At 39.9% G+C, this 15208-nt stretch overlaps 2 protein-coding genes across 3 annotated transcripts in view; one reads left to right on the top strand and one right to left on the bottom strand.

Annotated features, from left to right (window-relative positions):
- The window catches only part of LOC309639724 (uncharacterized protein), a 177775-nt gene extending 168775 nt beyond the window's left edge, over positions 1–9000 (top strand). For both annotated transcript variants that reach the window (XR_014251812.1, XM_082417319.1), the window contains one exon: positions 7752–9000. Coding sequence is in view for 1 of the 2 variants with exons in the window: in XM_082417319.1 (XP_082273445.1) it covers positions 7752–7826 (75 nt within the window). In the remaining variant the exon portion in view is untranslated. The remainder of the gene's footprint in view (positions 1–7751) is intronic.
- The window catches only part of MTMR3 (myotubularin related protein 3), a 133123-nt gene that overhangs the window by 17454 nt on the left and 100461 nt on the right, over positions 1–15208 (bottom strand). The window contains 5 exon segments of the mRNA XM_082417321.1: positions 11–122; positions 1110–1241; positions 1766–1968; positions 6363–6476; positions 9009–9105. Coding sequence (XP_082273447.1) covers positions 11–122; positions 1110–1241; positions 1766–1968; positions 6363–6476; positions 9009–9105 — 658 coding nt within the window.

The following is a 15208-nucleotide window of genomic DNA, read 5'->3' as shown; positions in this document are numbered from 1 at the left end:
AAGGTCTTACTTTCCCGGATCTGGCATCTGTGTGCACAGCAATCGCAGAGACTGAAAACTCCTCCGAATTGAATGAATATTTGCCATCCCCATAAAAACAACTTCACAGTTCGGGTAATACTCTGGAGAGAATAACAACAAAGAGAACACAAATATGTTGAATTTAAAGTCCAAATGGCCAAATTTAAAAGGAGCAAACCGGCTATAAAATAAACCCACTGTAGCTGCTGACTAATGAAATGCCAATGTTTTGATGCCTATTAGTCCAGTCCTTTATTATGAGAGGAAAACAGTGCTTGATTTTTAGCTGTCTTTTCAAAAAGGAAGGTTAGATTTGTGAAGAAGATACTGATATAAAATAGAAGCTGTTATTTTTTTTAAAAAAAGATCTGTATACTTCCATCTTACCCCAGGTTTACTTCTTGGGCCTCTACTAACTTGCATCTCTGGAATCTCTTTGAAAAGAACCTAGCAGAACCATGCATTTCTGCATTCAAATTTCACCTTGGTACAACTGCTTTTAGATTCCAGCTTAGCTCTCATCTGAATAAGGAGCTCAGTGCCTCTACCTGCTCCAACAGCACACAACTGGCACCTAACAGGTCCCTCCTTGGAGAAAGCCAGCGTTCAAACAGTAGGGGTGTTATAGGTCAGCACTGAGGCACTTTGCTAGAGTTTTGTATTTGCTGCTTCAATTTCTACCCCATGTTTTCTAAGTAAAAGTCATGTGAGGAGTTTTCTGTGAGGCTAGTAATGAGCATACCCACTGTCAAACACAAAGAAAGCTTTTAGAAGGCTGAGAAATTGAGCTGCTAAAGAAGAAGCTTCCAAACATAACAGGCCTTATTATGGGAGAGGATTTACTTTCCTTATCACCTAAAAGTTGGCACAGGGAAGGAAGATTCTTTAGTTTCACTGCACCTCCTCCTCCATTTCTCCCTTAAAAAGAGCATACAGTATTAAGAATCCAAGAAGGAGCTCTGGCTGTCTCAAGATAGGTTGAGGAACATGGCTTTCCATTCACTTCAAATTGAGAACTAAGACCCAGCTGGGCATGGGGTGGACTCACAGGGACAGAGGGTCGGGGACGAAAGCACTGTGCACCTCACCTGGGCATTCACAGCCTCCTCCTTTGGCTCGGTTTGCCACAGCTGCTGCATAGGAGCGTGCATCCAAGATCAAAAGCTTCTGTGGTTGGACAGCTAAACTCTCTGCTCCTGAAGCATTTGACAGAGAAGAATCTAGGGACATCAGGAGCAGGAAGGAAAAACTAAATGAACCTGTCTCTCCCAGAACTGTTGCAAAATAAGAACCACAGGCACTTATTACAGTACCCAAAAAACTGAAATCCACCTAACCAAAACTACATTAATACAATAGGACTTCTCCCTCTAGTTTGTTTTCTATTTTGCCTACAATCTCCTATACCGCATTTCTACATCTGTAGTCCTAGAATAACTACAACATAATCCTGGTGTTTCCCCCCATGGTCTGGAGACACTGCAGGTCCCCTATCACATATATATTCCATCTTGTCACGATGGCAAGAAAGACAACAAACACTCTAGTCCACTTAAACCAAGTCTGAAACAGAGGGTCTTCTGGTTTTTGCCAAGATCCATGACTCCTCAAACAATCCCATCAACTGACGCTTCACTCTCTCTCTCCTATGAAACAAATTCTGTGTCTTATAAAGAAGGCCATTTCAAGAAAAGGTTCTCAGATGCTATAAAAACTGCTGCCAGAGGCCCAGGGAGCACCTTACCAAACTCCACATCAGAAAGGTCTGCATTGGGGAAGTCTCGGGGACTGTTCCTAGTTGACAGCTTGCTGCCACTGGATCGGGAGTCGGAGGCACAAGCTTTGGCTACTGACTGCACCAGGTGCTCATCATCAGCATTTCGCCAGCCCCACCAGCTGACCTCCGGCTGTCCACAGCGGGCAATGACAGCTCCATTGCTCTGGTGCCTGTGCGGGGAGCAAGACAACAACTGTACCCATCCCAGTGGGCCCATTCAGATGCTCTGTGCTCATACAGAAAGTGAGATAGTAGATTTTAAATGCCTTAATGAACAGCTTGACTGCAGGTAAGTGATGGTTTAGCTTCAAGTCCTCTCAGGGCAGAAGTCTTATACAGCAACAAGAATAACAAAACCCCGGGACTTCCCTGGCGGCGCAGTGGTTGAGACTCCACACTTCCACTACAGGGGACACGGATTCGATCCCTGGTCAGGGAACTAAGATCCCACATGCCGTGCAGTGTGGACAAAAACTAAATAAGTAATAATTAGGGACTTCCCTGGTGGTCCAGTGGTTAAGACTCCGTGCTCCCAATGCAGGGGGCCCGGGATCGATCCCTGGTCAGGAAACTAGATCCCACATGCCGCAACTAAAAGAGCCTGCATGCCACAAACAAGACCCGGCACAGCCAAATAAATAAATTTTTAAAATAATAATAATAATAATAATAATTAAAAATAACAAAACCTATCTGCATCTTTCTTGATTATCAAACCATTTTAGAGACCTTTGTAGAATAACCAACAAAATGATAAAAGTGTATTTAAAAGTGTATTGTCAGAGAAAAATATTCATAAAGAAAATACCTGAATATTTAAATTTATTTTTGGAAAATCAGGTAAAAAATAAACTACAAATAGCACACTTAATAATGAAGCATTAATCTCTCCTTTTTAATACTACACCTGAATATCCTAGCATAATAGATGCTGACAAACATTTGTTTCCTCACTGACTTCTGAGGGCCCACTGTAGCAACTGTACACTTAGGGCTGGCTTGAGGATTCTTTTCAAAACAAGATCCCACACGTGGGACTGAAATACTTACCTGGCCTGTAGTGGACTGCTTTACAAAACCTCCTGACATTTCATGAATCACAACTGCTCTTACTATAGGCAGATAGCTCAATGAGCCAGCCACCCTTCTGTAAACTATTAGAAGGAAATGAATAGCATAAACATCAATAAGCCATACTCTGATAAGATCCTTTATCAAGAAATAAGACCAGAAATCATACACATAGTCTACCTTAAGATGCTCTTAAAACCCAAGCTTTTCCTAATTAGGAATTTTAGTTAGGCAATTTTAGCAACTAAAAAGTTATAAAGGTAATATTATTTGGTGATGAAAAGGAATCAAGTTCTAACACATGTTACAACACGGATGAACCTTGAGTATGTTATTGCTCCTAAGTGAAAGAAGTGAGTCATGAAAGACCACATACTATGATTCCACTTATATAGTGTCCAGAATAGGTAAATCTATAGAGACAGAATGTAGATTTACTGATAACCCAGAGTTAAGGAGCTTGGGGAGGGAATGGGGAGTGACTACTAATGGATCTGGCGTTTCTTTTTGGGGTGGTGAGAATGTACTAAAACAACTGTAGTTGATGGCTGCACAACATTGTGAATATACTAAAAAAAAATCACTGAGCTATACACATTAAAAGGGTGAATTGTATGTGACATCTCAATAAAGCTGTTTTTAGAAGTTATAGAGGTAATCAGTTCACTTTAAAAATAAATGAGTAGAAAAGCTAGTAAGCAAAAAATTTTAATGTCTCCCAATTCTATATCCTAGAGAGAACTGTCAATGTCTTTTCCTCCCATTAAAATTGTTTCTAAACACATATTCATACACACATATAACACATGTAGGGCACAGATGGATTTTTAAAAAGCAGACTATTGAATCTATTTATCTTGTTCAAGGAACAACATGAGAAAGATTTTTGTTTTTAATCCTAAAACTCATAAGCAATAAATTAAATTTGGCAATAATCAAATTCCACTGGAACCATCAGTTTGCTTGTAGTTTTTAAATCCTCCCTCATTAGGGGACAAATAATGGAGAGTACTTGTGTATTGCCAACACATTCAATTGGGTCACCTGCTGAATGGAGCCAAACTATAAATAAAACCTCACCAAACTATAAATAAAACCTGATTCTTAAAATGCCTCCTAGCATATAATAATAGGTGCCGAGTAACCAATGAGCTGATTGACAGCAAACCCTTTACAGGATAGGCTGGCAGGGCCTTTCCTGCACATCCTTTTCTTCTGAAATCTTTCCCAGCAATGCTCAAGAGGAACAGTAGATGGCACTCATCGGCCTGGGTCTTGGGTTTTAAGGGCCACATTATTATTTTTTTTTGGCCGCACCACATGGCATGCAGGATCTTACTTCCCCCACCAGGGATCGAACCTGTGTCCCCTGCAGTGGAAGCAGGAGTCCTACCTAACCACTGGACCGCCAGGGAATTCCCTAAGGGCCATAGTATTATAATAGCTAGATTGTAACTGAACTGCTGCAATAAGCAGTGAAGTTTTCTGCAGTCTTCTAAATGCTTTAGACTGCATGAAAGAGAACGAAAACACTACAGCTAAAAATCACTAAAGAGCATTTCCATCATTTTACAAATAGAACAAGGAAAAATAAAAATTAAGATGTCCAATGTATGAGTCCTCTACTAAACACTAAATGCTTCAATTTTATATAGAAAGATACAAATGTTTAAACTATCCCTAAGTTAGTATTAATCAACTCCCTAAATGACTAGAAGTTTCTAACACTCAATGCACAAAGGGGGAGAGCTGTGAATTGCACTACAGATGGGCGCCCTTCGCACCACCTTTCTGTGTTAAAGCAATCTCTGTCTTCAATAATAAATCCAATTAAGCACTCTCTCATCACCATAGGAGAAAGCACTAATCAGGTGCTGGTTCAGCATGGTGCTGTCAAGTAACTGCTGCTAGCAACCTCAGGAGTCATTAGTGCAATTTACAGACAACTACATTCAGTAAACACATGTTGGATTCAGAAGCATCCTGCCACCTGAGCTAGGGAAACTTATGCCCTCTGGAAAAAACTTTGGAAGGGGAAAGAAGCTTCCCATGTTTACTCTAAGTTTTTCTTCAGCCTACACTTTCAAGCCTCTCTACCAACAGGGAGAATTCACCAAAAGACCCTTACTTTGAGAATGAGAATCCTTTCCCCTTATGCTCAAAGTCAGCAAACCTCACAAATGCCAGGGCTGCTGATCTAACACAGCTGCTGTCTGCAGAGCAGCAGCTGGCTGCTTTCCCTATTTGAGCTGGGCCGATCACTGATAAGACTCATTAATCCTTTCAGCTTTCCTGTGTCATCCTTACCACTTGAGTGATAGGTAAATTTGATGACCTACTTTTCTAGGAGTATCTGAAAACAACAGTGATGAAAATTGAGAGTGAAAACTTAATGGGTTCCACTGGGACAGAAGCAAATACGTACTTTTCCATCTCTCCCTCTTCAGGGTGGGCATCAGAATCTGCCTTCCATGGACTAAACAAGCTGGTTACCTCAGTGGGAATTCCACAAGGAAATAAACCCCTTCTTACAACCTCAGTATTTCAATGGACTGCCCCCTGGCATGAGTTTCTAACTAAGCCTCACTGGTTTGGCCCGAATTCAAGGAGAGTCCATAATGTCTGCAAACTGGAAAAATGAAATGGAGAATGTGATATTACAAGGACATCTGAAACTGTTCCAAAATAAGAGGGAATGAATTCTTAAAAATTTAACATGATTCTGTGAGAACTGAGCTAGCTATTCACTGAATTATAAAAGCAGCCCTCAGGAATACAACCTACTCCAGACATTGCTTAGGAAGCCCAGTGCTCCATTCAGATGTCGCAGCATACCTGTGAAGTAAGAACATCATTCCCATTTTACTAATTGGGAATGGGCTGAGGTCAGTTAGGGGACTTACTCAAGGTGCCACAGCAAGGCGTGTCAGAGAGAAGACCTGAATTCTAAAACCTGTGCTCATCACCACACCACCACCCCCTTCTAGAACTTGCCTCCCTTGACTCTCCTGCCTTTGATCTCTGATAGCATCTATCCAGCCAAGCCCTAGCCTTCTTCCCTAAATGCTCCCTCTCAAAGCAGACCTCTTCCATGTGTCAAAGTTTCAACCACAAAGACAATCACAAATGACTCAAATCTATACTCCCAATTCTTACTTTCTAGGATTCATCTCTCTCAATCCAAGGGCCAACATCTGAAGCTAAATGCAATGAGCACATTATCTTCCCACAGAATGTCAGAAGGATCTTAAAATAGCAAGTCCAGCCACTTTTCTATTAAAATTTTCTTTTCAGTGTCAACTGAATCATCAGGTAGTGTTCCAGATGAATTACTGGTATATGACTGGACAAGCAGCTTCAGCAATAAGGAAGTACAGAATAACCTGGAAAGTTCCCTGAACCACCACCCCCAGGTTAGCAGCAACAGAAGCAGCAGACCACATGCAGTGGGCAGCAGCACCAAACCAAGCTGGGTCTGGCCAGGCTTACTTACCTATAGACGACGGCGGGGATGCGCTTCCAGGACCTGAAGCTTGCGACACTTTCTAGTTCTTTGTCAGTGATCCAAGCAGGCACTATGAGCTCCTGTGGATAGCTACCACACAGCCTAACAGGGAAGGTGAGGAAGAGGGAGAAGGGAAGAAGACAGAGAGGCAGGGGAGAAGAGGGAGAGACATGAGTGAGCCAGCAGAAGGATGTCGATCAAGCTACCCCAGAGCCAGTTAAAAGGCAATGAGGAGCATTACCTGAGTCTTGGCCTGCTCAGCAGAATGGGTTGCCTTAATTGTTTACTTATGTGTATGTCAAATGATACTATCTTGGATTGTTCCACTTGATGCTGCCTTTTGGAAATCTGGCGATCTTAACTATCAATGTAAAAAGGGGAGTTGAGAGGCAGTTACTCCACTGTAACTGTTGTAACCAATATGTGGGTCATTTCTAACTACACAAATGCCCAGTCCAACTGCAGAGGTGGAAGTCTGTGTTACCTCTACCAGACCCTCAGTCTTTCAGGGAAACATGAGAAGAAGGGCAAGAGCCCACAATTTCAAGTTTCCAGAGACCTCATAGGATTACTAACATATTCTTTGATCTGAACCAAACAGGGTGTCCTAATTATAGGTAACAGGTGCAGCCGTGGGTTTATAGAGCACTACGGGTCAGCCCCATCTGCATACATAATCGTAGCTCCATTAAGCCAAGTTAGTAATGTGAATATGCTATTAATCATAATTTCTATAAAACATCCTTCAGAATAAACTACACTCAAGGGGAAAAAAAGCTGTTTTTCTCTTTTTTAAATTTAACTTTTATTTTATATTATAGTTGATTTACCATGTTGCGTAAGAAAAGCTGTTTTCATTAGGGAAAATACTAGTAGGCACGTACTAGTCAAGCTGGTGCCCTAGAAAGCATTATTTCTGATAGGTTTTTTGCTTACGAGACATGTCTCTCTCTGGGAAACCCAATATTCCTTCTCAATAGTGAAGGCAATAGACATTTAATCCAAATCCAAAAATATACAAACTGCTCCTCCTCCTCCACTACCATCATCTCTACCACCATGCCCTAGCCTACTCTATGCATTAGGGGAAGAGGCAGAAAAATACAAACTGCTTAGGAATTGAGGGTTCTGATCACTCTGGACTAAATCTCTCTCTCTTATTCTCAATTTCCAGATTAAGTATCAGGAATTCAAAAGCCTAACCAGGAGAATGGAGACTGACCAAAAGTAGCTCCACAAACTTCCTAATACCTATCTACAAACTCCTAAAAATAACCTAGGACACAGATTATAAATTAACACTCTAACCATGAGTCTTGTTCCTTTTATCTTCTTTTAAACTTAAGAGTAAATTTGGCTCTTATTCTTCCTTTGTAGTATGAAGAACTTTTCAATGTGCTGAAGGCTGGTTCTGAAGTGGAAATAGTGGACTCAAAGAAGTTAATTTTTTAAATCCATATTAAAAAGAGATTTCTGAAAACCACTAGCTTTTGAACTCAAAAATTTTTTCTCAACAAGCTTAGCTTAATTCAGGTTTTGTTTTACTTCACCCAATATTCTGATCACTGTATTCCTTGTTCTCTAAGGATTACATTACCTAGTAGTCAGCTCTTCAGCAAGTATGAGCTGCTCACTTGTAGATAAGCAGTTTCCAGTATAGGAAAGGTGGGTTACATGTGAGCAAAGCCTGTGCCAGCCTCAGGCTCCCTGAGGACCCCCCTCCTCTCTCCACCTCAATTCTCTAATTTGACTTGTCACTGAGAACAGGCAAAGGTATGACACGTCTGTAGCTCCTGATTCTTCACACCACCTCCTTGGCCAAGGTCCATGTTAAGAGCTGTGCGTAGTAATTAGCTGTCGTTTTTCCAACAAAAAATGAAATGCTCCGGTGGCTACACACAAACAGTCCAGGAAAATACCTATCATAATTTGAGGCAGCTGGAAGGACAACAGAGTGATTAAGGCCTCCAATTGCTGCAGGGAAACTTAAGAGGAGGATATGTTAATTTTAAAATTCTGGACAATTTTCTTTTGTTTTATAGAAATTTGGATCACCAAAATCACAGTAGTTAACTGCCCTCCCCTACCAAAGTTCTTATACCTTTTAGGGAAATAGGTAATGGGAAATATTTAATAATGGTTACATTAATATTTAATGGTTAAGCGATCATAGCTGTGACATTAGTTTTAGATCAACAAATTAGAGAATAATATGGTAGCCTATTTCATAGGATCTGGAGTAAAATTACAGTAAAAACCAAGTGTTTTATCACTGCTTCTGAGATCACTAATCTTATCTCTAATGTGATGTCAAGCAGTGATGAGAACAACAGAAACTCCCTGTCTACAGGTAAGCACAATATTATCTAGACATGCATGTGCCAGGAAGAATAGGAGGGGATAGAAAGGAAGGTTCCAGGATCCTACTAAGTAAGGATCTCTTTCCACTCCAGTGATAGCAATGGGAACAGAAGGCTCAAGAAGCACGCTGAAGATGAGGCATTTAGATTTAATAAATAAAACTCCATTTCAAAGAAAAAGTCTAAATTCAAATGTTCTGCCACATGAGAATTGGGGTTTCTTGCAAAGGCAGTGGCCATGAAACACAGTCCACAGGGATCAAATACAACTCACTTGTACTTTTCATTGATGTTGGAAATCCTCCAGGCATTGTTCATATCAAAACCCATCCGCTCCACTTCATTTTTAAACCTTGATGTTACGTGCTCCCCTAGGAACCACAGACAGATAGAAGAAAGGACGAAATGAATACGATTTTCCACAACAGGTGGAATGAAAGCACTGCTACCCTGCTCAGTTATTTTTAAAAAGGTATTGTATAAATAACATATTTAGTTAAAAAAATCTCCTGCCAGGATAAGACTATAAGAAGAAATGAGGAAATTAATTTTGATTTTAATTAAGAATTAGTATTATCTCTTCAATTAAAAATAAACTAAAAAACAAAAAAAGAATATTATCTAATCACTACTATCAAATTTGAGAGTAGTATCACTGGGCTCATTTTACAGAGGACAAAACTGAGACTGAGGTGATTATTATGGCAGGTCTGTCTCATCTCAAAACCCATGTTCTTATCCCTATACTGGCTACTTTCCCATTTCCACACTGAGACTGATGGTATACATAAGAAATAAAATCAACAAGTTCATCAAGAAGAGTAGTACAGACCTATAACTCCTCATGAGAAACCCTTTGGGCCAGATTTCAGAACCTGAATTTTCTGGATTTTAAGGTGTGCATGTATAATAATACTGGGTTAATGATATCAACAGCATTAACCAAACATTAACATCTTTACAGTGAAATGCATGGATAATTCACACTAAATGGGATAAATAAAGCAACAAATAGTTAGTTCAGATCAAGTCAAACTACCAAATAAAATAAAAATCTTTTGATTTTCAGAACCTTACAGATTACAGAATTGCAATTAAAAGATCATGGGACTTTTAACTGCCAGTACCCAGGAATCTCAAGAAACACCACACTAGTAACTACAGTGCTGAGCATTTGTACAAACATCCACCCAAACAAGTATAACTGCCTACATTTGCCCTAATGAATTTGGCTGCTTCTTCAAGACAGCGAGCAACAAAGGCAGAAATGAACCGAACATAAAAGTCATTAAATCTGAAATAACTTCCTTCCTTGAAAACAGTCCTAGAGCAGTAATTTTATAAAAAGCAAATAAACAACAACAACGAAACAAACCATTAAGCAGTACCTCTAACATACAGTATTATAGGTTGTAAAATAAATACTGGTGGGGGCTGGGAGAAACTACAGTAACAAAAGCACAAAACAGCCAGCACTGGTGATCAAAGCTTTGCTCTCCCTGGGAGAAGAGCTTCAGAATACGAAATAGCAATTACTTGAATGAAGGACAAGTCTATAAAACTACTTCCCATTTAAACTGGTTTTCTTGAGCTTAAACTAAGTATTAAATGTTTCCTGAAGGAGAGCTATAAAAAGGTGAGGTTCAGAGATGCAGGAAGAAATAATCAACTGAATCTATCCCATTTTGGAAAAGTTTTAAAAGCAATATAATCTTCCAAATAGGAAAAAGCTATCTGAATTGGAGTGCTGTCTACAAATTGCAAGGAATGGTGAGCATCACTAATTCTACACAGGGAACCTTTCACTTTTAATCCCAATATAAAAGCCGTAAGAACTATGGCAACTTCCAAGTTCATTAATTAATGCCAAGATTTTCCCCAACCTGGGATACAGCTCCAAGTCTTTGCAAAAGGTAAAGGTATTTTAATTAATGGTCATTTACATTAGTACCTCTATCTTAAACACACAGATACTCTAAATAGGATCTTCTATAACTTTAAAATAATCACGGGCAAAATAACAACAAGAACCTCCTCCTCCTCCTCCTCCCCCCTCCTCTCCCACCTCCTTCTCTTCCACCTCCTTCCCCTCCTCCTCAGGCAGTTTTCTACATAGAACAATTGCCCAAGAAAGGGCTTAGAATTACCATCCCCGGCATGAAATTCTGAGCCACACACAAAGAAATACATACTGAGTAGTGAGCACAGAAAATCTGTTATTTCAAGTTCCTTGAGAAGAGTTTTAATTATCTTTGTATCCTCTAAAGCAGTGACTTCATCAACTTTGAAACTGACCATCACAACCCACAATAAGAATGTTTTACATCACAATTCAATATGACATATTTACTTTTAAAAGTTTCACAAAATACCCACCCTTACTATGTGTGTGATACATTGATATTTTCTATCCTGAATTTTCATTTCATATTTCATTTCTTAAAACTTTGATTTCATGACCTACTGGTGGATCACAACCTAGTTTGAAAACCACTGCTTGAAAAAAAAATTTAGCAGCAGACCTTACATACATGAGTAATTCAACTGGCTTTTGCTAAACTGTGTTATAAGTTCACTTGTGTTTATTCTGCCAGAAAAGTGCATGCCAAGCACATATATTGCTGGATTTCCCTTAAGAACTCCCCTCTCAGAATTCTCGTGTCTCCATTGATTCAACATTAGATATGCTGTAATACCCCAATTTATTTGTTTAGCTTTGTATTTCCATTTCAACCCTTCCTGTGTGCCTCCCCCATCCCCAAATGAGGATCTGTCCCTTTTTAACATTTTGTATTTCTTATACTACAGTCCAGCAATTCTTATTTTAATGAGAATGAAAAAATTTTAAAGCAGTAAATCCCTCTATCATAACCACAGTGTCAACCAGCAGTCTAAAAAAAATTTCCCCCCAAAAGTCTAGCTTCCTGGTGATTCTGAGTATTCAAGCCTACAATTATACACAATTTAAAGGCCTGGGATAGAAGGGCCAGGCCCTTACTGTGAGGAAGAACAGTATCAGAGTCAGAGAAGGTGAGAACTAGCCCTCCCAGATTTTCAAATACGGAGGGAAGAATCCTTCTTTTCTATGAACAAAGGTCCCAGTACAGTCGTCTAGATGTACACTTACTGGACGGCATTTAAACTCAGAAAACGGACTCTGCTGACAAGGGCTTTTACTTTATACGAAACAGGCAGCTGCACAACAGTATATGACCCAGAGTCATGCTGTTCATAGTTAATCAAAATGTGCTTAATGGGTATATCATAGAAGAGAGGTCAGAGATGTGGGTCTGATGCTACTTAAATAGCAACTGAATTGCCCAGTCATCTGTCAGGACTCCAGATTAATGCTGAAGTACAGAACAGTCACCAAGAAGGCAGCTAAAATGAGAAGGAGGCTGAGCATATGGGAGAGAAGCTTTAAGCTTTAGTCCATTCTTTTTTTTTTTAATTTTCTCCTGTTCATTTTTTATTTATTTTTTATTTTTGGCTGCATTGGGTCTTCGGTGCTGTGCGCAGGCTTTCTCTAGTTGTGGCGAGCGGGAGCTACTCTTTGTTGCGGTGCACGGGCTTCTCACTGCAGTGGCTTCTCTATTTGCGGAGCACGGGCTGTAGGCGCGCGGGCTTCAGTAGTTGTGGCTCGCAGGCTCTAGAGTACAGGCTCAGTAGCTGTGGTGCACAGGCTGAGTTGCTCTGCGGCACGTGGGATCTTCCGGACCAGGGCTCAAACCCGTGTCCCCTGCACTGGCAGGCAGATTCTTAACCACTGTACCACCAGGGAAGTCCAGTCCATTCTTATTTAGAGTTTGAAATGGGGCTAAGAGCAGAGTCAAGAGTTTTACAATGAACTCCAACAGCAATGTGGTGACTTTCTCCAAAGCAGATTAAGACCTAGAGCTGTGGCCACAGTATGGCTGGCTTAACTATGACAGGTTCAACAGTCAGAAACTACGATTTATATGAATACAGGGTAATGATGTAATTTTCCCATTTCCCCCCTCTCTGACACATTCTACTCTTAACAGGCTAGGCAGAGAAGAATCCATAAAAGGTTTTATTAACTTCTGAAAGACTAAACTAACTTCCACCCTTCAGAGTCTATGCTTGTGGTCTCATGTGTTGGGGCAGATTACAGAATGGCATGACTCTGAAATATCTCAAGTGCTGTCTCACATAAAGATGACTTATAAGAATGTGGTTGTCTGGTCTGCTCGTAATTGGTAAGTAATGCTGTAGCCACCACCAACACTCAATGACATTGGGTGGAGACGAAAGAACTAGGTTGACTGGCTTTAAAAATGCCACCACAGTATTTTTTAAAAGCAGGTTTTCCTCTGTACTCCACAGTGAAAATATATAAAAGGAAAAAGCCATACACATATATACACACTCAAACCAAGTCACTAAAGTACAGTAAGATTGCATGTGAGTTGTAGCAGGTTGACTTCAGTGTGGAATGTATATATTGAAAAGAAAATACAACCTTTACTCAGAGTAAATTCCTATCAGTTACAATGGCACCGTCTTGTATATTCATAATTTCCAAAATGTATTCACAAGCATGGCACATAGGAGGCACTCAAACATTTACTGAATTGAACTCTCCAGCATTAACAGATTTGATCTTCAGAATATCCAGATCAGCTTGGGCAGGAAGAAGAAAAATGTCTCACTTTGAAGAACAAAAGAAACTAAAGTACAGAGAGGATAAATGGCTTGCCCAGTATTATTTTTAAAATTAAATGGTAGAGTACAGGTTTGAATTCAGGTTTTCTAGTTGCTAAATCAGTATTCTAACCCCCAAATGCCTCCATCCATCACAAACCCATGAAAAGACACGAAATTGGATGTCCTGGTGGCCAACGAATACCAAATATCTTCAAGAAGGGAAAGACCTGGGGACCAAAGTCATCTCAGCTCAGGACAAAGCCATCTATAATTAATAGACAGGAGTGAAGTTTTGATCTGACACATCTTAGGAATATTCTGAGAGTTGACTCAAATCCTAAAGAAACTAAATTATCAAGGGAATAAGGAATCATCTAAAGATGAGGAATTTTCAGTCTGTGGTTGTGAGAGAAACAGGTTAGGAGAAATTCAAGCCTTGTTAACTAAACACTGGCAACCCAAAACTAGGGAATGCCTTTTGGAGTTAAGAGCCGTAAACAAATCAAAGTTCTTATATAACATAATACAGCAAGATACACTCAATAACTTCATTATCCTAGGAGATGGTAGAGATTAAAAATCTAATAAATAAGATATAATGGCTAAAAACTTAGCAAATATACATGTAAGATTTGTGCATTTCATTGCATGTAAACGTTACTTTTTTAAAAACTAAAAAAAGCTGAAAAGAGCCATAAACAAAAAAAATTAAAATACAATGGCATCTCATATAAAGAAGGAAAAAGAAAGATGCAATGGATAAGGGAGTGAAGTGAGAGACAGCTAAGGCACATTCTCATCACCTTCCAAGGTTGGTGTGGGTGACTCTTGTGAACGACTTTGGGTTCCACTGGCTGACCACGCTTATGGGAAGCTTGGATTCCTGGGGCTTTCCCTGAGGCTCCACAAGGGCAGGTGCCTCTGTTTTTCGTCTCTGTATCCACAGCACCCCAAACAGTCAGCTCCCAATAGCTGAGAACTGGGTTCAAGTCCTGGCTCTGTCACTGCCTAGCAGTGGGACTTGGCAACAGGTTTTACCTCTGAGTCTCCGTTTCTTTGGCTCCCAAAACAGAAACACCAGCCTATCCTGCCTGTTTGACAAGGTCATGAGGGTCAAACAAAAGTACATATTAAAGCATCTTTAAAAATATGTTTGTGTTTGCTATAATTTAATTAAATATATGAACCAAAAGCTTTAACCAGTGAATGAGCCAGGAAACAAAGGGATCCAAGCATTGCTAGATTAGCCTCCAATGTTTAAAACAACCCAGGGCAGAATTGTTAATATTGAAGGTTCAGGACTGAAAATTGAGGTTTAAAGGAAAAAGTCTCTAGAGTAAACTTTATTGGAAGGAAGCTCACAACGTTTCACTGCTTAGGAATTCAAGACGTTGCTTCCAAGCTGGACACATTAAAGATTCGGTGCTGGACCAGCAAAGTTCTATTTACGGCAACATACAATTTATAGAAAACTACACACAGAGAAACAGCATGAACTTGGTCAACGCCATTTTTGAGGGAGAAAGACAGTGAGTGTGACAAAGATTTCATGAGGAGTCAGGAAGCCTGGGTTCCAGTATAGGCCCAACTTCTTTATTTGTCCTGAGAAAAGTCACCTGGCCTCTCTGGACCTCTGTTTCATCATCTGTGAGATGAAAGGGGTGACAAAAGGTAATCTATGACTTGAAATTCAAACACAGCAAAAAGCCATTTTGTAATCCATTATTCTGTGGCCTAACCTCACACTTCTGTACCTTTGTTCATGCTACTTGCTCTGTCTAAAGTTCTTTTCCCCAGTCTGTTATC

This window comes from Balaenoptera physalus (assembly GCF_965194825.1).
Source record: "Balaenoptera physalus genome assembly, chromosome: 12".
Classification (NCBI taxonomy): domain Eukaryota; kingdom Metazoa; phylum Chordata; class Mammalia; order Artiodactyla; family Balaenopteridae; genus Balaenoptera; species Balaenoptera physalus.
This window is presented reverse-complemented; position numbering and strand designations above follow the sequence as displayed.